Genomic DNA, 21174 nt, shown 5'->3' on the forward strand with positions numbered 1-21174 from the left:
GCTTTCCACCTTATTTTATTATTTATAAAGACTATGAAATGGAATAGGATCTAAGCTCTGCCTCAGAAAGAAAAACTGGGTGCACCTGCTTTTTCTTTAACCTCCATTAACAGATTACCATATTTCAAATGCCTGTTCAGTTTTGATAAATACATCTTACAAAAAAAAAGCAAAAATAAATTATTTATTCATTTTAGGAACCCAATTTAACACTTATTTTCCAAAGACCACACTCTCTGGCAAAATAGGCCTTAGTATGCTTTAAAAGTTCTACTACCATTAAGGTTTTGTTTGAAACCAGGTCTTTCATATGGTCTTTCTTAGCAGAGACCAATAGGTAACACATGTTGTTTAGACAAAGGCTTTAACAAATTTAAAGAGAACAAGATAAATAACCTACGTTGCTATTTCATATTTAAATACAAGTCCAGACGACAAACATTAGCGAAGGAACAGGGACAGAAAGGAACCTCCTGCTGCAGGAAAAGGCAAGACGGATTATGAATGAGGAAGAAACTAGAAGAACTGAGGGAGGGCAAAACGGAGAATGTTTTCCAGCCTAGAGCCTGCCCGTTCCCAAATCTCCAGTCTTACGTGCTAGATGTTGCTCTACTTTTAGTGAGCCCCCCTCTCAAAACCCTCTCCCCATGAAGGGTATTACAACGGGTAGCAATTACACCGGCTATATCCCTGTTTTTCACATGTTGACATGGAGAAGAGGAAATACAAAAGAAGAAGGAAGAGTGACAAAAAATAAGCATGCCAGATACAAATTAGGAAGGCAGGCCTGGATTCCAGATCCATGTCCTCATGTGCTGCTTATCACTTGGTGATGCAACCCTGCAACACACCAACAAGGAGTATGTGAGGTGCCAAGCGGACTAATTTCAACACCTTGTCATTTGCCAGCTGTCAGGACTGATTCGTTTTTTCTTCTGCTTAGAAGACAGGAAATATATGAGGAAAAGCTACACGGAGGGGCAACATAACCCTTTTTTTCACCAGCTACAGGTTTGCAGTAGTTAGTCAAAACACCTTGTCCCTGTTCAGATAGGAAGAGACTGAAAAGAAGAACAAGGGTGAGGGCAGTTTTTGCACAACACAGGGACAGTTCCTACACGGAACCAGGAAAGAATACACCTACCTTTGTTGTACTTCAAAAACAAAATATATTGTATGGAAAAAAAATGAGGAAAAGATAAGTAGACACATTGTTCACTCACAGAATATTCAAGACCCTAAAAGCACTGAGAAATCCAGTGGTTGCTCTGCAAAATCTTTGAACAGTGAAGACTTTTTTCTCTCCCACTGGTTGAGGACCAAATCCACAACAAATTCTTATAAAAAGAGATTTAGCTTGTTTTGCTCTAATTCCTGGTAGTTATCATCTCATAAACACAGGACTTTTGACAGATAGGAGTGTACTACATCTAAGCACTGCAGGGACAGTCTGGAAAGCTCATTTAGGATAAAATTTTTGTTGAAGCTGCAAGAAGACCTTGAGGAAAAAGTCAAATAGATCATCAGATAGACAAGCATCACTGCAACTCCTTCAAAACAGAAACAATGTGATGTGTGAGACTGAGGCATATGGGATACAGGGCAGATTCTGTTAATCAGAATCTCAAAATGCAGCAAAAGAGACTGACAAAACCACAGAGCTACAGGAGAGGAATTTTTCAGGATTTCAAGGCCAAATGACAGCAGAAGAACCGTAACACCGGATGCTAATCCACATTCTTCATTGTTTTTCTACAGACATTCTTCCCTTGTATTATCACAAACCATTCAGTCTTGGTCTGATTAACATGTCCTTCCAGTGTCAGAGGGAAGTTTGATACGTGGATGCCACTGGTTTGAAGAAAAGCCAAAGAAACCAGGAGGAAACAAGTAATGCAAGCTGGAAAAAAACTCAATAGCCATGGAACAAAAAATAATAAAGAGAGGTTTGAAAGAAAAACTTAGAAGATGATGCAATATACCCATTTTTAGTATTAGCATATGCTTTTGACAGAAGAGTAGAAGAATTCTGTCATGGTAATATCTGTAGAACTAGCAAACGTGTGTCTCCATGCTTGCTTTGGTGCTAAAGTGAGTGGGGAGGAATTGTGGCATCTCATTTCCCACATGAATAATCATTTTATGGGGAAAAAAAAAAGCCATCTAGAACATCAGAAACAGCAAAAAAGCAGCTTATAGTCTACAGCAAACCCTCAAAACCAGCAAACGATTCTGAAATAGTCTGCTCCCATACCTATAGGGTCATTTCTACTTTTAATGTTTCTACATTAATGTTTTAACGTCAATGTTTCTTTGCGTTTCAAACACTGCTTTAGTTCAAAGTCCTCTTCCAGAGGCTAAGAGCAGCATACAACCTAACACATCTTCCATACTTTGTCTGCCTGTGACTCCAGCAGACCAACATTTTCTTTGAGAGGACAAGATGTTCTTAGCAATCTGTTTTACTATATCGATGCCTGAACAGACAGTGCAAATAGCCAAGCAACCAAAAAGACAAGTTATGAAATCAGAAGATGAATAGCCAAGAAGGGATCCAAGAAAGGCAAAGCCCACGAACACGTGAAGAATGATTCACCGTTTCTAAATCAAAGAGACTCCAGTATTACATAAGACCACCAAAACATTAAGGCAAAATGGACAAACATGCCATAGGTGTGGAAAGAATGAATCCTACATTCACTCACTGGCATGTATAATGCCTGTTAGAACAAGTAAGTCTGGGAATTACCCCGTTGGACAACACCGGCCGTTGCGTAACAGCATGTGCAGTAAACAGCAGGTAGGACCTCTCCATCCAGTACAACCATCCTCCACTGACAGTACGGTGTGAGGCTGTGGTGTCTGTTGGAAATGAACATGGAGCTATAGAATCACAGAATTGTTGCAAGTGAACATGGAACTATCCTCAAACAAAGGCCTCATTTAACCCAGAGGATGTTACTGTACTTAAAGTTGACTATTCACAAGAAGCGCAGAAAAGTTGGTACAACACAGCTGCAAATTGATGTTAATCAAACAGGTACAGAGGAATCCTCCCTTCAATCTCATAATGGGTTTCTAAAAGGCAATAGTTATTCCACCCGTCAATTCTTATCCTTACTGTTGCATTCTTTATTGTTTTACTTATTTTGCATCCAAGTCATGAGCAGGTTAAAGAAGTTCGCTATAGAATGGCATCTTCAGGTTCTAACTGCTCCCGTATCAAAAATGTTACAGACATTCAAGTTAAATTGCAAATCTGGGCAGAATACGCACACTGCGATCCAGAAACTGAAAAACTGAACTGAAAGAGTCTTCATTTTAATAACTGGTACGGAAGATAATTTACTTTCCTGTTCAGGTCTACGTGGTGCTTTTTTGTTTAGTCTCACACAGTATTTATCACAAGGATCTTTTAACCTTACATGGGTTTCTTACTGCATGCATACTACACCACAATTACCTTCTCAGGGGTTAGAAAACATGCAGAAACCATAGCCATGAGCCATGGTAAATAATTCTATGCTAACTACTAAAGCAGAAAGAAAATGCAGTTTCTCCTCTCAGTCCTTACTTATAAATTCTTTTACCAGATCTGCAGCTTCAGCATGAACTGGCATTGTTCTCCCTCAGTCAAGTAAGTAGCAATAACTCAAAGATATGCAAAGCAGAGGAGAAGATTTTGAAATGGAAGTTACACCTTCAAGCAAGCTGTTCCTTTTCTGGCTACACCTATGTTGCAAGCACGCAAAAGTTCAGTTATTAGCTCATAAACCGAGAAATCTTTCTTTAACACAAAACTGTGCTTTCTTGCTCCAGCCTGAGCCAGACTAGACAGGTCAGATGTCCCCACTGATTACATAGAAATTCACAGCTTTCCTTTACCTGCCTGGTAACAACAACAACTTTGCACAGTTTTCTCTAGTTTAAACTAGCTCTCACCATCTCCCCCTCCTCCCACCTCCAAAAACCCTGACACCTTTCCCCTTTTACATGCTATGTCACTAGACAATTCCTGCCTTCTGGTCAAGAGGCAGCCAGATGAAAATGGAGAGTTGCCCTAAGGTAAAGTGTTACTCCTCAGCAAATGAGAGAGAGAATTTAAGGACAGCAAAAACTGCTGTGCAACAAAGTGTGTAAGAGCTACTTGGGCAGGAAAATTGCAATCCTTTCTCTGTCCTCAGGTCTGTATCTTGGCCCTGTGAGTATGTTGCTGAAAATTTTTACTCATAAGAATACTTCATACTATAGTAAAATCAGGAGGATTTTGTATTGTACTTTTGAACAGGTCAGTTATAAGCACTTTAACTTGGGGTTAGGCAAACTTTAAAATGGTAACAAATAATAATACTTAGACCTTCCACTTTAACTGAGTAAAAGATGAAGTTCTTACGTGTAGCAGGTCCAAATTTCCCTATGTACTCAAACGCAAAACTGATTTTGGCAGTAGTAGCAGAGAGACACATAATGTCTGAGTGTAGTATGCAGTCTTTCTAGTGAGTACTTTATGTAGAGCACATTCCCTTCCTTGTAAATCCATTCTGCGGACCTCATGCAGGATTACTCATCCTCTTTCAAAATATTACTACCCAGGAATTCTCAGCAATACTTTTTTAACCACATAACACGATTCAAGAGCTGATGAATTGTTTGAGAGAGCTTGTGATGTTGATATTTCACTGAAGACTGGAGGGATATAGTGAAGACTCGCATTGCTACAGTGTAGAGAGTGCCTTCACTGCCATTAACTCATAGGCAGGGTTCACATTTCTAAACAAAAAAAGAATGGAGCCAAATTATACATTGGAAATTGTTTTTATTACCTTTCCTGGCAACATCACCTCTAGAGCAAGGAACCTCTTCAGCAGACGCTACAACACTGCTGGCCCATGTCAATCTCTGCTAGAAGAGGAAGGAAAACATAAAAATTAATCTTCTTCCTGCAAACATTTGCAGACAGCTGCTGTTCTCACTACAGTGTCAACACTTACTGAAAATAGAAATGATCACAATGATGCTGGATACACACACCCCATTCATTGTCTGTTTAACCAAGTAATTCAATAGATTATTGCCAGAGCACTGCCACACAAGGAACTCAGGATTAGCTTTCCATCAAGGTAGCAAATTCTCAGGGGCCTTACTGGAGAACTGTGATGCATTAAAGTAAATTACTGTGAACGCATATGTAAACCATAAGAAGAAATTCCACCACACTCATTGAGTATGATTGTGATATCACTCTTGTACCTTGACATAACTCTCAGAAATGTCTTTAGCAGTACACAACCTGTGGCCTCTTGATTTACAGAGACCCCGATGTCCTGTTCCAATCCCATCCTCTGCCAAAAACACTCAAGATGACGTTAAGCTGGCTGCATTCATTTCTTCTGATACTAGAGATGTTCAGGGGAAAAATGCCATCTCCAAAGTCATGCCTTATTACATTTGCTTTAACCAGATCACTTCACCAACTCTTTCCAAAAAATTATTTTGCAGTGAATGACAAATGAGTCCAGACCCACCAGTGTGAAAGATCCCCTGGGAGCAGATATTTTCTGGCAGCCCTACACACCCCATAATCACTCAGTCCATCTGACTTCCAGGTAACAGCACCAGAAAACACAATGTTGTTTGCATTCATAATGACAGTCAATTTCTTGCTCAGACAGTAATTGAATTTCCTACGACTTCACATTGTGAAGTTTATTTTTAAGCTGACAGAAGAGTTTTAATTTGCAGGTGTAAAATTTGAGTCCATAAATGAAAAACAAACACAAAAGTGCTTGTTGCAAAGGTATTTACCCCCAGCACTGGCTACCTAACAGATTTACTGGATGAACCATAATCACCACAGCAATGTGAGCTACCATTCAGCAACATGAGCTACCATTTGTTCCCTGTAAGATGCTATCTTAAAGGCTCATTTGGCATCTTTTACATGCTCACATTACTAACCATGCTATTTAGGAAACAAAGCTCAACTGGAATCAACTTTAGTTGGCTCGATGCTGCAAAATTATTGCAAATTTCAAGCAGAATGCCCACCAGATCTTTCACAGCAGCACAGTATGTTGTATTTAAGGATGAACATGAATTTTCTAGCAGATCTGTATAGCAAAGCAGCAAGAAACCCAGTTATTCTCTTCAGAACTGTGTCTTTTCTCTAACAACCTACTCTGAAATACCACTGTTTTTTAACTAATGCTCCTTTCATTGGAAAACGAATTGCAACAGGAACTGATGCTTTCTGAACAGACTAAAAGACTACTTTCCTTTGATCTGACAGATTTTTGGAACTGGCTGCACACTTTCAATGAAGTGTTTAATAGAAAAAATATAACCAAAATCCAAAACAAGTGACAGAATGCATTGCTCTTTTTCTTGAAAAACAATAACAAGACCTGTAGCAGTTGATTATATATCACAAACAAAACAGTAATTCCTAACTGCTCGATACCTGCCAATAGGCCAAGTGAAAGCACTCGAGCTAGGGTTAACCAGACCACAGTCTTTTATAAGGAAGTTCTGGGGCTCTGCCGTTGGTTATATATCAACCGTATCTCTTTCTCCACTGCCTGGAGATGTTGGCATGATATTCTGCATAGACAGCTACTTCCCTCTTTTTCTAAAGCATTACCTGCTGCAGTTAAATATCTGATCTATTGCAGGGAAATCTCATTTCCAGCACTCAGACTCTGTACTTCTGTGAGAAAAGATTATCCTAATGCCTTTAAACAGTCTCAACTCGAGGGCCACAGTTCCTGTTTCAGACAAGGATTATTTTCCAAAACCTTAACAAATTTTAATAAAAAAGCAATTGCCAGGTGATCCCCGAGTAAAGAAATCCACTGATACCAAACTCTGCTGATGATGTTAATGATGTGGATCTGTAAATCTCAGAATGTTTATTTCATAGAAAAATAAATGGTCTAAGCTTGCAACAGTTCTGCTACAGAGAGGGGTTTCTACATATCAGAAATATGAGTCAGAGTCCCATGCAGATGGGCACTTTGTTTGACCTCAAGCAACTGCAGGTCATGCCTTTGCCAAGGAGGCAAATCCAAAGACTAGACTTCCTAATTCTGCATTACTGCTTCCCTTGAAAGTTCAGCTCTTACCTCTGCTAGCTTAACAATTACATGGTCATAAGGGTCAAAGTCCCCAGGACTTTGGAAAAAAACAGTAGTAATTGCTGCCTTATTTAGGCAGTCAATTTGGTCCAAAGCAATCATTGTTAGCTCCAAAAATGCAGCATTCATTAGAAAGGAACAAATAAAAAGGGTAAAGTAGTGTTTGTTAGCATCCTATGTAGCCAGGGGGCAAGTAGAAGGCACTCAGCTGAGAACCAACTGAAAGAAAAGTCTCATTTTTAGCAAGCAAGGCTGAAAGCATGACCTAGTACAGTGAAGTGTACATCAGGTGAAGAAATTCTTCCTAATATCAGATCTAAACCTGGCACCCTCTTTGTTGCAAACTCCTTTCAGGTATTTGCATAGAGCAAATCCGCAATAATTGGCACAGGTCTCCCCTAAGCCTCCTTTTGAGGGCTTAAGAACAGTGTGGTCCCTCACCTCCGAGTATTTACGAGGGGGAGCCACCAGAGGAGCCTTGCCAAGCCACAGCTCTTCCAGGGAAACCATCCTGAGCCCGAGAGCACCACAGGCAGCTGGCTGATGGCCACACACCTTCTCTAGGCCCAGCAGAGGTGTGGAAGGGCAGACAGTTTGTGTTGGTCATGAGTAAAGGCAACTCACACTTTACTTTTTGGGTGTAGAAGAGGTAAAACAGATGAAAAATAATAAAATCAGTAGCAGATTTCTCTGTTGAATGAAGTAGGTTTTGGCTACTGTAAAATCTCTCCCTTGGAAGCCAACAAAGCCGTGCTATTCAAGGTCTGTTCCAATTTTGCTGGTCCTTTATTAAGCAGAAAGAAAATCTGTAATTTTATAATAAATATGATACAAATTGCATGGTCTTGAAACTTCTAATAGAACACAACTATTACTAGAACTCTGTTCCTCCAAATTTCACCCCAAGGAAGTCTGCACTGGCTCTTTTTGTACATTGTAGTGTAACCCCACTAGAGGTTCATAAAATTCAGCCCAATCTCGTTCCAATCTCAATGTGAAAAGTAAATGGTATTTTACCAGTCACCTTCTGCCAGCAGGCAAGAAATGCCCTAACCTGAAACTGTCATGACAATAAAAGTATTGCAAATGACTGCATTATTTATTTTTCCAACCTACAAATTCTTCCGTCATATAGCATATTCTGTTTTGTCCCATCGTTCCAGCCCTACATAGTCTCCATACTTCTCCAGCCACTACTCTTGTAAAACTGGAAAACAGACAACATTTGGGGCTATGCAACTGAGAAACTACAAGAAAAACCACATTGTTCTGTACAGGCCTAGCCTCTGAAGCACAAATTCCTATACTGTCAGTTTGCCAGGTCTGAAGCCCTCTAAGACTGCTTCACAGGGCTTCTTCCAGCTGATGCCTACACATGTTGTTTTCTATACTGCTGCATTAATCTCTGCTGCTGGTCCTGTTCAGATCAGTAGCTCAGTTTGCTTTACATACTCAGAAACTTGCGACTTTCTTCATCAGATTGCATTATTGCTTACAGGCCCACATCCCTCTGGAATATCTGCTCTCCCTCACATGACACATTGATATATGCCATTTTTGTTAATTCAAGGAGACAAATACCCCAAAACTATCAAGATCTGTCACAGATCTGCAGTTTGGTAGCAAGAAAATACACAGCACAATTTTGAAAATCTTGAATGAGTACAATACCTACCCATCTGCACTGAGCTAAGGATTTACAGGACCAGGCTACCAGGAGATTCGATACGAAGAAAATACGTGAAAAGATGTCAACACCTAGAATAGACCCTGGCTGACAGGAAAATACACTTCCAAACAAGAACTAATTATCTAGGTGAGCAACTTCTCTCTTTTCCTTGAGAATCTCTCACTTGCCCTTCTCTTTTGCCTAGATATATCTGTTAAGTCTGCATTATATGAGACTGGCTGATCTCAATAGTATACTGGTAAACAGCACACCCGAGGACTCCCTGTTACTGTCCCTTCTGGCCTTTTTGAAGCAAATGGGACAGGGACAGAATGGAGATAGTTCAAAGAAATATATTTTAAAAGGCTTTCACTGCCAGGCATCCCTGAGCTGTAAAAGCTGGTGTTTTAACTATGGAGAAAAATATCTCATTCTGTACGAAATGAGAAAAATAAATAATAAAAATAAATAAATAAATAAATAAATAAATAAAGCTGGTACCAGCCTGAACCTGAGTAAGGAGAATGCGCTGGTACCAGCAGGGAAGGAGAGACTGTCTGCATGCACAGGTAGATCGTGCTCTCTCTTTGCTGGTACCAGCAGATTCTCACCCTTGTGTACTACAGCCGCCCCAGGCTCTGACATCTCTCTGGTCCCTCCATGTCACGCAGGCTGAGTCAGAAGAGGTGAGGTTTGAGCAGCAAAGAATTGTTCACAGCTACAGCTGACAGACTCAAAGACCATGTGTGCTGAGCAGGGAAGTAAAGGAAGTAAAATGGTTCAAGTTAAGTCTGTGACACTTAACTGTTCAACTCCTACAGTCTTAGGGAGAGAATATTGGGAATCAGTAAATTTATCACAAACTGGTGCTAATGATTCATAGATTTTAAAGGCCAGAAAGGATTACTCAGTAAGATTATTCCAAAAAGAAGCTGAAAAAAAGAAGTGAATTAGAAAAATACAGAACAATGGAGAGAAACATGAAGACATGGAGAGTGAAGGGAATTAAGGAGAGATGGATGCAAGCGAAAGAACTGACAGGAAGGAAGGAGAGAACTGAATTAGTTTTATATAACTTCTCCGAAGGGTTCACTGCTGATAAAAACCCCACAAATGGTATATTTATCATGCAAATAAACTTACTTATGGTAGACTTCCTGGCATACCTTGCCCCTCTTCAGGCCTGTTTTCCAGGCATTACGTCAACATCTCAATGATCTCTCTGGCAGTCTGAATGGTCTGCAAATCAAGAGTGCACACTTAAGCAGGAACAGTCCTGATCTGTGAATCCTAAACAGGGCGTAGAAAAGCATTTCACAGACTATCAATAAGGCCTGGAAGGAAAAGGGATAGACGGAATAATGCAGAAGTGTGCTGAATGAATGGACTTTGTGAAACAGCTCAGCAGTGCATCAGAATTTCTGCACAAATAAAAAACAAAATAATATATTAAGAGAGTAGTTAAGATTCACACAACGAAGTGTAGGAAATTCCCCCAATGGAGAAAGCCCAACAGCCTGAAGAAGGTACCTGTATTTCTCCTGGGGGTAAACGTGGTGCCAGAGAGTCAGGAAAGGAGGAAGGTTAAAGTTCAGATACCACTCACAGCAGTGCTTTGCAACTGCTTGTTTTGAGCTTGGTTCTGCTACTTGCCTGCAGGAAGGCTGGAAGGAGGAAGCAGCCATAGAGATACACTGAAATTATGTGACAGAGGAAGAAAAATACATATGCAGCTATTTTTAAAGATGCCCACAGTGCTAATTCTCTGCAGCATTCTACTATCTTATAGGGAAAAAAACACTCAAGTTAGGACAGCACCTTGATGTCAGATTTTCATTTAGATCCCACTCTGAAATAAGGTGAGATCAGTAGAACATGCTCCATTGGAGAATTTCAGTATTCTGCAATAGGCTTTGTACCCATTTTGCACAAAACAACTTGTAGACAGAAAAAGCTTTTGCCAAGTCTCTTGGCTATAAAGAGTGCTAGCAGAAGAGTCAGGTTATTATTTTAAACGGGAATACTGAGACAACCCAAAACAGACAGTGCTGGGTCATTCTCTTAGATTATTCCAGGCTCGTGGTGCTAGTTCCTAAATAGGAACAATTCAGTAACTTTCCTTGAATATTATTCAAAGCCTTGGAGCTTCAAAAAAGTCTTCATCTTTACTGTTCCTAGTAAACCAAATCTATATTTGTTCTACTACAAATCTACAACCCACGAAGACCTCCTTCTTCCCCTATGCAGATTTAAAGAAAAAAAAAAGTCACCCCAAAAGCATGGCTTAATGACAAAGTACCTGTCAAATGTAATTTCCCATGGGAGTATGAGAGTGTAACAGACAATAAATGAAGACTACATAGGGTTTTTATAACAGAAAAATAAATAAATAAATAAATAAACAAACAAAAAAATGGCACTTTCTCCATTTACATATGCACGTCCTCAGGTCAGAAACTCAATGCTCTTACTTCATTTGCATTTCAGGCATCCACCTCAGTCTTTCTGAGAAATGTATGGGGCTTTCCCCATTCTATCTCCATTACTTTGCCATGTTGGAAGCAGCAAAGCCCCGGCTAGAACCAGTCTCTTCTCCTTGTTGTGGACGAACAGAATTTTGTTTTTAATTCCCAGGGGGTCCAAGTCAGCTGTGCTAGGTTGGATTTGAATTACTCTCTACTTTTGTCTGGAATAGCCAGGCATGAGCTACTTTGGAGGAAAGTTCATTATATCCTGAACAGACAGAATGTTCCCAGCACAAATCTCCTCCCAGTTCCCAACTGGCCAGCTGTAACTGAACCTTCTTTATAGGGTACACACCAGGGCAGGTCAAATGGGGTGCAGGAGAGCTGCCCCCCCCCACCACCACCACCATTAGCACCACCCAATGAAGTATGAATAGTAACTCGAAGGGTAAGTAGCCGCTTGGCTGCACAGCCTGCTGTTCAGATTGCAGCTGGATCCAGCTTGCTTGCTGCTGAGATCAGCCTCTTCCACAAGGTGAGTTTCTCCTTGAGTCCAGGAGCTCCACAGCCAAGTCTCAAATCCCCTCCCAGACCAGAAGGTGAATGTAGCAGGAAGAAAAAAATCACACAAGAATAAAACTCAACAGGAGTAATTCTGCTGCATGAATACTTCCTTTCTGAGCTTGGCTATGAATTTTGAAAGTGCAGTTTGCTAACAGAGGGTGGAGAAGCCAAGGTAAGCAAAGGATTTACAACACCACAAAAGTTTTCCTCATTCTTAGTTACTGCTGACCTACAAAACACAGGTAAATACACTAGAGGAAAACTGTTTAGAGTAGTAAATCATTGATGGGGGACATTTGCTGATGGACTTACTATGGATCAAATAACTGTAAAGATTTAAATTCAAAATAATTCTCCAGGAGAGTGTTGAAGGACTGTTCACCTAGTGTAGCATACTTTTTCCACTTGAAGAGAAAAAAAAAAAGGCTTCTTTGACAAGACAGAGAAAACAACAAACAAAGAACAACAACAAAAAAAAAAAACCACAGGTCCTGGCCTCATTTATAGCAAAACATTTCAAAATTTCATGCAAGTGGAGTAAATTAAACTTCATGGGAGCATATATTAAGTGAGGACCCTGTCTTTTTATTGCTCCAATTTCTAGCTTCTTGAGAAGTGCTATGATGTAAATCCAAACCATGAATATCCACTTTTTCCTCTGATCTGTCTCCTGGTATCATTTGTAGGCATCTACATTATCCGGCTCTATTCCAGAAAGCTGCTAGCCCAGCGTCTGCACTTAGGGCTGCTGTTTCGCCCTTCCTGCCAGCTAAAGGAAAGCTCAGCCTGTGGACCCAAAAGAGCTGGGTGCTTCAGACAAGCTGCTCTTGAAAATGCTATTTCTTACACCTGCCAAAAAGGGACTGACCTCAATATGCAGCGTTATGAGAGGCCTTTAATTCGTACAGCATGTTGACTTCTCTTTTTCATCACAACCAAGGTATCAGCTGATACCTCCCCTGGCACTGCTGAAAAGAGCAACCAGTCAGACCTATGCACAAGGGCCTTCCAGTGAAGTTCAGTAAGAGCTGGGCACCTGGAAACCACCAGCTTCTTAAATGCCACATTCTTCACTTTATCTATGTTTGGTTTGGCAAATTTGCTCCAAGAAATAGGCCTACTAGCACCTTTTCTCCCAAGCCCGTGGTATTCTTACAAGAATCCCAGAGGTGTACACTTAGTATAGCTTTGGAACTACAAAACACGGTGCCGTTTGCTTTGTTGCTCAAAGGTGTAGGAGTGATGGGCTGCAGCAGATTTCACACAGAGAACAGTGCATCTCTTCTGCTATTCTGGGCCTTGATTTGTCAGAACTTAACCGGCTGACAGATGGGTGAGGGGGAGACTGGGAATTAATGCCTGTTGCTTTTGGTAGATACGAGTGTATTTTCATGGTTCCACTTCTTCAGGGTCTAATACTGCTGGTCAGGAACAGGCAAAAAGGAACACCCAGTTTCTGCTTTCCCACTTCAAGCTTTGTCCAGTTTTTCTAATGACTGGGCTGGATACCTGGCCTACTTAAAGAAAACATTTTATCCTGCCTTATTAATGAAGTTAGCTAGGTCTACATGCTACTTTTCCAGGGTTATCTCTTTTCTTTCCAAGGAAAAGCTGCCCTGGATAACTATTGCCTTTATCTCATTTTTGTTTTGCCAGGTTTCTTTTAAGACTGAACTCTGTATGTTCAAGAAAAAACAGGGAAACATTCCACTGAAGTAAATGCTACCTCCAGTGCTACCTTACAGAAATGCTGTGTCAAAAGAAATTTTTGATCTCCACAACCCCAGAGCACACACTAGTTTTGACTTCCCTAGTATCTGCACAATCTGCCTTTGCAGCTCCATTGCTTCATGCCTTTGGCAATTGCCATCAACAATGCAGCAAGTCAGCAACATGATCTGTAGTGATTCTTCCTGTCTCATCTCAGCATGTCTTCGCATTTCTGCCAATCTAATAGAGAAGAGAAGCTACCCACTGGATTCAAAGTATGCATTAACAGAAGTCAGAACAAATAACACATATAGAATAGTGGCTATACTGAAGGCATTTAAATCAGAGGAATATAGTTGACCACATCCTTGACCACATCCTTCCCCTTTGGATTTAATGGCAGAGAGCTGTTTTACTTACAAAGGCATTTAAACTGCTGTCTGACTGGGATCTTTCTTTGAGCATGCGTTCCTTGTGGAAAATATAGATACTACTTCTTCCATGACGCAAATAATGAATATATCGAAGACTGTCATATAGTGTTCACATGGACACAGGTGAATTCACTGTACAATCATCAGCATGTAGGGAACCTTACTGGAAAGTCCCAACAGCCCTTTTCTTATTTAGGGGTCACTGTTAAAAATACATTTTGGAGATCTTTTCATTTAAATCAAAGAATTTTCAGCAACAAAAGATTTGCACACAATCAAGTGTTGCAATTTTAAAATTGTTTGCAAACTTATCTTTATTCTGAGATCAATGTATCACTGGGTGTTTTATAGAGGGAAGTTATGTTTTGACTGATTAGATTTTACAGCCTTTTTTTAAGAGGAACCTTGAAGAAGAAAGGTTTATTTATTACTTTTACAAGATTATCTTAAATGTTATATGCAGGTTTAGTACGTTTCTCATTGTGCAGGGTATGAAGAAGTACTCAGCACAGCAAATCAGCAGGATTACAGGACATCACGGATGGGACAGGGTCCATCCCATGGAGATATGATCCATATGAGGAGTTATAAAGTTATTTACAAAGTTGGTTAGGTAAAAGTTTAGAGGAGACAACTAAGGACACGTTAATTGAATACTTCAACAACTTCAGAACTAAAACTACCAAGTTAAAGATGAATCAATTACAAGACTGACCCTGAAAGCAGACACCTGGGGCTGCAGCTGTCAATTTCTATGATTCACCCTGTGTCTGCAAGAAACGAGGCTTCATTTGGCAAAGTCATTAAGCGTGTTCCTGGCCTCAAACTGATGAACTAGCTACAGTGAGACTTCTTTTGTCATAGGAAGGAGGCATTTAGTATTTCAGCCTAAGTATTAAATCCCATTCAGGCCAGAGGCTTACCTTCTGTGGATGGAACTTCCAAAAGCAGGGTTGTTTACTTGCCACATTTTCTAGTTTTCGGTCAGTAGGTGACATTTTCAAATCTTCCCGCCTTCCCAATTTAGCTCCAGAGAAGAGAAAAAGAAGCTGGTAAGAAAAGATCAAATGCCATTCTGGTACTTCTGCGGCACACACCAAGTCATCTACGATTCCAGTACTTCACAATGAAAAGCTATTAACAAGCATTTTCTTTTCTAGTTAGCTGTAGTTTGGTTTTTGTTTTGTTTTTTACTTCTGAAAAGACTTCTCATTTTGACCGTAAATTTAAAGCATTCTTCTTTACCTCAGGCTTTTATTCCTTCCTGAGGAACACAGTGGACACAATACTTTCTCCTCTCAGGTTTGAGAACAACATTACAGAAACACCTACCTTAGGCCACCAACACGGGAACTTTGGAGCGACAATGCTGTGATCTTTCAACAGTGGCATAAACACAGCTTCTTGAGAACCTTCATGTCCTGTTAGGGATAAAAGCATGGCATAAAACCAGAAACTTCAAAGAAAGTTTTGGGGTTTTTTTTGGAGGTCAAGACTGAGATTGTAAGGAAACCTCTGTCCTACAGGGAGGTAATCCTAACTTTCATTTGACCATTTTAAAAAGCAACTTAATTTCAGATGTCCGATTTCTGGTACCTTAAGTTATCTGCCTTTCACTCTAAGTCAGCCAAGTTAAAACAACCTGTGCTTTTAGTCAAGGCAAAAACTCATTTGTATAGTTCAGCACAAAATTCTTTTGCTGTGGGGTAAGCTGGGTCATAATAACCTGCATCTGCTACAGTCTAAGAGAATTCAATGGATATTCATTATTGTTATGTTTGTAGCTGGCAATTGAATAGGCTTAATTAACTGGCCTGTACTTAAGCACTGAGTGTGAAAATGTGCAGAGACTCTGCCAGCAGATCCGGACTGGTACTGCATTTCATTTGCGTTGACATCCTAATGAAATCCTCACTGGACGTTTTCTTCGGATGGACATTCTCATTAGTTGTTTTCACTGGACCTTTTCTTCCAACAGCATTTGAAAGCACTGTATCGAGCTCTATCTGGATGAGAAGCAAGGATTAACTACATAATGAGCACAGTCAAGGTGGGCCTCAGTAACTGCGACACACACCACTGGAACATTGTCTGGCTTTGTTAACACACTAGGAGGCTTGATAAGCTTCACACTGGAAGACAAAAGCAGCAGAAACCACCCAGTTTCAGCAGGTGTTGCTTCAGAGCCACACACAGCTGTAAGCTGGAGAGGTTCCTGGTCAGGGAACTCACCATACCTCCCTTTTCACACTCACAGCCATGTTTGGTGCTCTCTATGAGAAGCTAAACTTTACCCTGAATGCTGAAAAGGGCCTTTCATTTTCTATTAAGAGAGGCATAAGTCAAAACAACTGAAGGAAAAACAACAGCCCTGTGATCCTTCTTCGAATTCCAAATTAAGTCACCCTGGACTTGGTCAGTCTTATCAGCAGTCTCAGGGAAACAGCAGCCTTCCAAACGTGAGGGGACTTCAGAGCTACTCCAGACAAGCTTGACTTCCAGAAGGTTTCAGAGAACACTAGAAAAAGAGCTATCAACAGTAAATACTTTAGAAGAAGAAGAAAAATAATGGTTGCACCACTCCTCTTTGTATTTGTTCTTTCTTTCAGTAACCATCAACAGAACATGAAAAGAAAACGCTGTGTGAAATTCTGGTCTTTTCATTGATAATCTTTTATTTTGTGGAAAAAAAATAATTTGAAACACAGAATTATTTATTTATAACTGAAGTGTACTTGTTAAGAAAACAACAGTGGGGAAAAAGGAAAAAAAAAATCAGCAAAACCCTATATACACATCTTTGTTCTGATCTAAAATAAAAGTAATTATTTTCATTGGAAAACTATTGCAATGAAAAAAATTGTCAGATTTCACTTGCTACTGCCTTCCGACATACCTTTTACAAATATTGGCTGGAAGCACAGCACACAGAGATAACTCTATCACCTGTGTACTGTATTTTCCAGTGGATATTACAGACAGCAGTCACTGAAGATACTTATGTCAATGTCGTACTGTTATATCTGCTGATAACCTGAAAATAAAGCAATTAGGAGAGCAATGACAGCCTTTTCATTACTATATATCCCAGAAGAAGGCAATCACGGTGTTTTGTAATGGTTGCATGTAGGTACATTTTGCTTCCTAAAATCCTCTCATTTTCTGAAAGTCCCTTCAAGGTGTCAGCAAATAACTAAATTCTCCCAAGGTGCAAAGGAACTACAACAAAGCTTGTGCTTCTGGGAGCAAGCTCAGAAAATGTGGAACCACCAAAGTGAGTAGGTGAGGGCAAAAAACAGGCAGTTCCTCTGGATCGAGGAGAGACACCAGTTTATGGAACTAAAGCTGAGAGCTTCTGTATAAGCTCCCAGGCACTTAGGTCTCACCCTCTTAATACCCTCTGTGGTTATGCAAAGGCAGAATGAGTAAGCACAGGTTTGTGTTTTGGAACCAGGAAGGAGTGGGTTCACAAACCTCTTCACACATAAGCAATTCAGTAAACACTGAAATGAAAAAGAACAGACTTTGCTGTTGGAAACAGTTGGCTGAAGCCTACCAACGCGGTTTGCCAAGGCATTGTGCTAGCTCACAGATGAGCAAGTTTATGTTATGCTGCTTCACCTGGAGCTAAGGAATACTGTGCAGAAAGAGACAGTAGGTGTGCTGAGTCCAATCTCAATCCTCAGAAACAAAGCCTATTCTGCAGTCAGGGTCTCCTGGCATCATAAAGACAGACTAAAAGATTAGAAATGGTAGGAAAGATATACTCTATTTAAAGATCAAGCTCCCAGAGCACTGGACACCAGCAGATACCCAGCTTGCTGCATGCTCTACTACAGGGAATGATTTAAGCATACTTTGCCCAAACATCACACCTCTAAAGGCCTTCAAGGTCTCTGCCAGCAGACCTTACTGAGATCAATACGATTCTATTGAAAACATGCATAGGCAGCATAGAAATGCTGGGCAAGGCTTTGAAGTATTGCTCTGAACTGTACCTAAAAGATCCTCACAACTATCCTTGATATCAGAGATCAAAAAGGCAGTACAGAATACACTGGTAAGATGGAGTGACCCACAGCCTCTCATCTTTTCTGCTTTACTGATTTAGCAATGAAAACTCTGAAATTAGTAAACAACGTTAAGAACTTCAGCTTTCCTCTCAAGCCCAGAAAATTATTGATGACTGAGGGTAAGCGTGAATGTACTTCAACCAATTAAAGCAAACAGAATATAGATTATTCATGACATATTTGACCAAGTGCAACTCCAACTATGTATGTATCTGTCAAGATATTTCAGATAAAGCACTCTGTCCACAGATTCAAACATGTTCCCATAATCTGCCTTTAGCTATTGATTTATGAGCTAGGTTCCTCAAGGAAATTGGCTGGTGCCTATTTTACTTTGCTGAAGATAAAATAGTTCTGCTTCCATCTCTTCAATCCTCCGAGCAATGCAGTTCTTCCTTATTTCCAGCAGCAGGGCTTCATCCCGCTTTGTGGCCCAAGAATCCAACAGCTCCGAATATTGCTGAGCTCCCCACACTCGTTTGTTGCTTGCAGTCTGTTACAGAAAATCAAAACAAAAGCAGAGTGTAGATTCAGTGGACAGCATCAAGGGATGGCTAAGGCACCACCAAGGCCACCTGGCCCAGTGGACAGGTCTGGGACAGGATCTACTGCCAGCACTATACGCTGACGCAGTGACTCAAGAGCATGTAGCGAGCTGCATAGGGCACACTCATTGCACATTCTGACCTTTACAGAGCTCACTGTATCTGAATTTCAAAATACTGCAAACAACCCACGCCTTATTACATCAAAGCCACACCAGTAATAATTTCAAGCTCTAGGCATCACACTCTAAAAATTCAGCAACAGCTGGAGGTAAATATTCAGTGCAGAAGACATCCAGCTTATTTTAATTCTTTATTTACTGCTAGAAACAGGTATACATGAAAAGGAAGAGGCTTCTTATTCTCTTGCAGGTAAACTGCTCCCTAAGATCACAGAACTTGGCTGTATTATAATGGTTTCACCTGAATCTTTTGTGATGAACCAGAAAGCTCTAACAGACGAGTTCGTAAGAAACAAAACCCCTGTGGTTTTGAAAGTACCTGCTGGGAGACCAAAAGACACAAGAAAAATAAAAGGACTTGTACCTGAATGGCTGTTCTCCACAGCTTTCTCTTAAAAACCGCAGTTTCATTCAGTATCATGTTATTCTACACAGTGTTTGAATTCTCAGCACCTCTGCTTTCTACTACATAGCTTAAGGATAGGCTGTGTCACTCTTCGTACGACTCAAGGAATCTGCTTATCATTGTGGCTTACATAGTGGCTTTTGAGAAATAAATGGAAAGACTAATGAACAAGGAATTTACAGGACTTATCCAGTATCACGCATGGAGATCAAAGGAAGCCTGATTCCCAGGTTGTGTTGATGAAGCACAGGATTTAATTCAAGCTGTTGCTTCTCACTCGTTAGCTTGAAACCACAGCTGTGGACTGAGCTCACCTTGATACTTACACTGTAAGGACATGGAGTATGTGAGTTATACCACTTACCTTGCAAAAAAAACTTTAAGTAAGGGGACAATTACATGAAAAGACAATCTTTATGTTTAAGCAAAAAAAGAATCTCTTCCATTGTCTAATACTCTGAAATAAAGATACTGGAGCTTATGGAGGTTCAGATTGGAACGCAACTGATTGGCACAAGCACGTGTTTGCTGCCTTTTTCACCTTCCTTCACCTCTGCAATGCAATGAAGCTGAATCACAAGGGCATGTGCCTATGTAAGGATGAGCTGCTGTGGCCACTGCTCTACAGCTGGTCAAAGACTAAATAGCAAAAGCTGATTCATACCGTAAATGCCTCTTCCTGCATTCTCAGTTCCTCCTCCAACGACTCCCCATCTTCCTTCATGCTCAAGGCCCGTACTGTCAGGTCAAAAAACTCCTCATTTAGCTCATCCAGCCTCTCTTCCAGTTTCGCAACCTTCAGCTAAAGAACACAAAATACCTTCATGGAAAACAACGAACACACATTCTACAATGGCAGTATCTTTTAGCAGGGAACAGTCAGTCTTGGGGACAGGCATGCCAATTCAGAGGATACAGGTCATGTCATAACTGCGAGTAAAGAAGATGTCTCACTGAATGCAAATTCTTAGCAGGAGTTGTAGCAATAGAGAAACACAGAAGTGATGCTGTTGTTTTGCAGGCATTGGCCAATCAATTTAATGTGTCTGTCAGACTGAGGTTGAACAAGATTGTCAAAAAATTACTAAAAAGTTTAGGTGTTCATACTTAATTTCTAGAGCATAAGGACTTCGTACTTTTCTGAAATTAAGACTCTCTGAATTGACTCTCTGTATTAAAGACTCTATATTAAATCAATACACATAATTTGAGATTTTTGATGACTATCATCATCGTGCATAGGGTGAGAGTTAAAAGAGAAAACAAATTCTTAACTTCCTAAACACTAAAGAATTTTTCATTTTTTTTCCCCTGCACACTCAAAATATCAGGGGAAGTTCTAGAGATGTTGATGGATGACTGTCAGAGAAAAACTAGTAAAATGAATGACTGACCTTAACAGGAGAGGAATCTAACATCCAGTTGTAGTCACTTTTCTGGGAATTTTCCATCCTGTCCTGGGTCTCCACTTGCAGCTTAAGGGCCTGGTACTTTTCCAGATTAGACACCCTAATTGGGAAGTAAACATGACAGGAATTTCAAGAAGGAATCACAGAAGTACAGCCCATATTTTATCTATTTCTTTTTCAGAAGAATGGAAAGAATGAATGAAGGAAGAAAGGCAGGCAGGCAAACATACAGGATAGCACTGTGAACGGTCTCATCCTATATCTCCAAGTAAGTCTGGTAGATTAGACAGTGAAAGGCTTTTTGCCACATTCTATAAGGACAGGACAAGGGGTAATGGTTCCAAATTGAAAGAGGCTAGATTCAGATTTGATATTAGAAGACGTTTTTTACCACAAGGCTGATTAGGCACTGGAACAGGTTGCCCAAATAAGAAGCATTCAAGATCAGGTTGCACAGGGCTTTGTGAAACCTCATCTAGTATGAGGCATTCCTGTACCTGGCAGGGGAGTTGGACTAGGTCTTTAAAGATCCCTTCCAACCCAAATCATTTAATGATTCTATGATTAGCAAAAGGGATTTCTCT

The 21174-nt window shown here is 40.3% G+C and overlaps 1 protein-coding gene across 1 annotated transcript in view; it reads right to left on the bottom strand.

The window, feature by feature from the left end:
• Positions 1-16624: 16624 nt before the first annotated feature.
• LOC101804044 (uncharacterized) overlaps positions 16625-21174 on the bottom strand; it is a 40282-nt gene continuing 35732 nt past the window's right edge. The window contains exons 61-63 of the mRNA XM_072027710.1: positions 20576-20690; positions 19846-19983; positions 16625-18541 (exon numbers count right to left, since the gene is read on the bottom strand). Of these exons, the coding sequence (XP_071883811.1) occupies positions 18353-18541; positions 19846-19983; positions 20576-20690 (442 nt within the window). The 3' untranslated portion in view covers positions 16625-18352. The remainder of the gene's footprint in view (positions 18542-19845; positions 19984-20575; positions 20691-21174) is intronic.

This window comes from Anas platyrhynchos, chromosome 25 (assembly GCF_047663525.1).
Source record: "Anas platyrhynchos isolate ZD024472 breed Pekin duck chromosome 25, IASCAAS_PekinDuck_T2T, whole genome shotgun sequence".
Taxonomy (NCBI): Eukaryota; Metazoa; Chordata; class Aves; order Anseriformes; family Anatidae; genus Anas; species Anas platyrhynchos.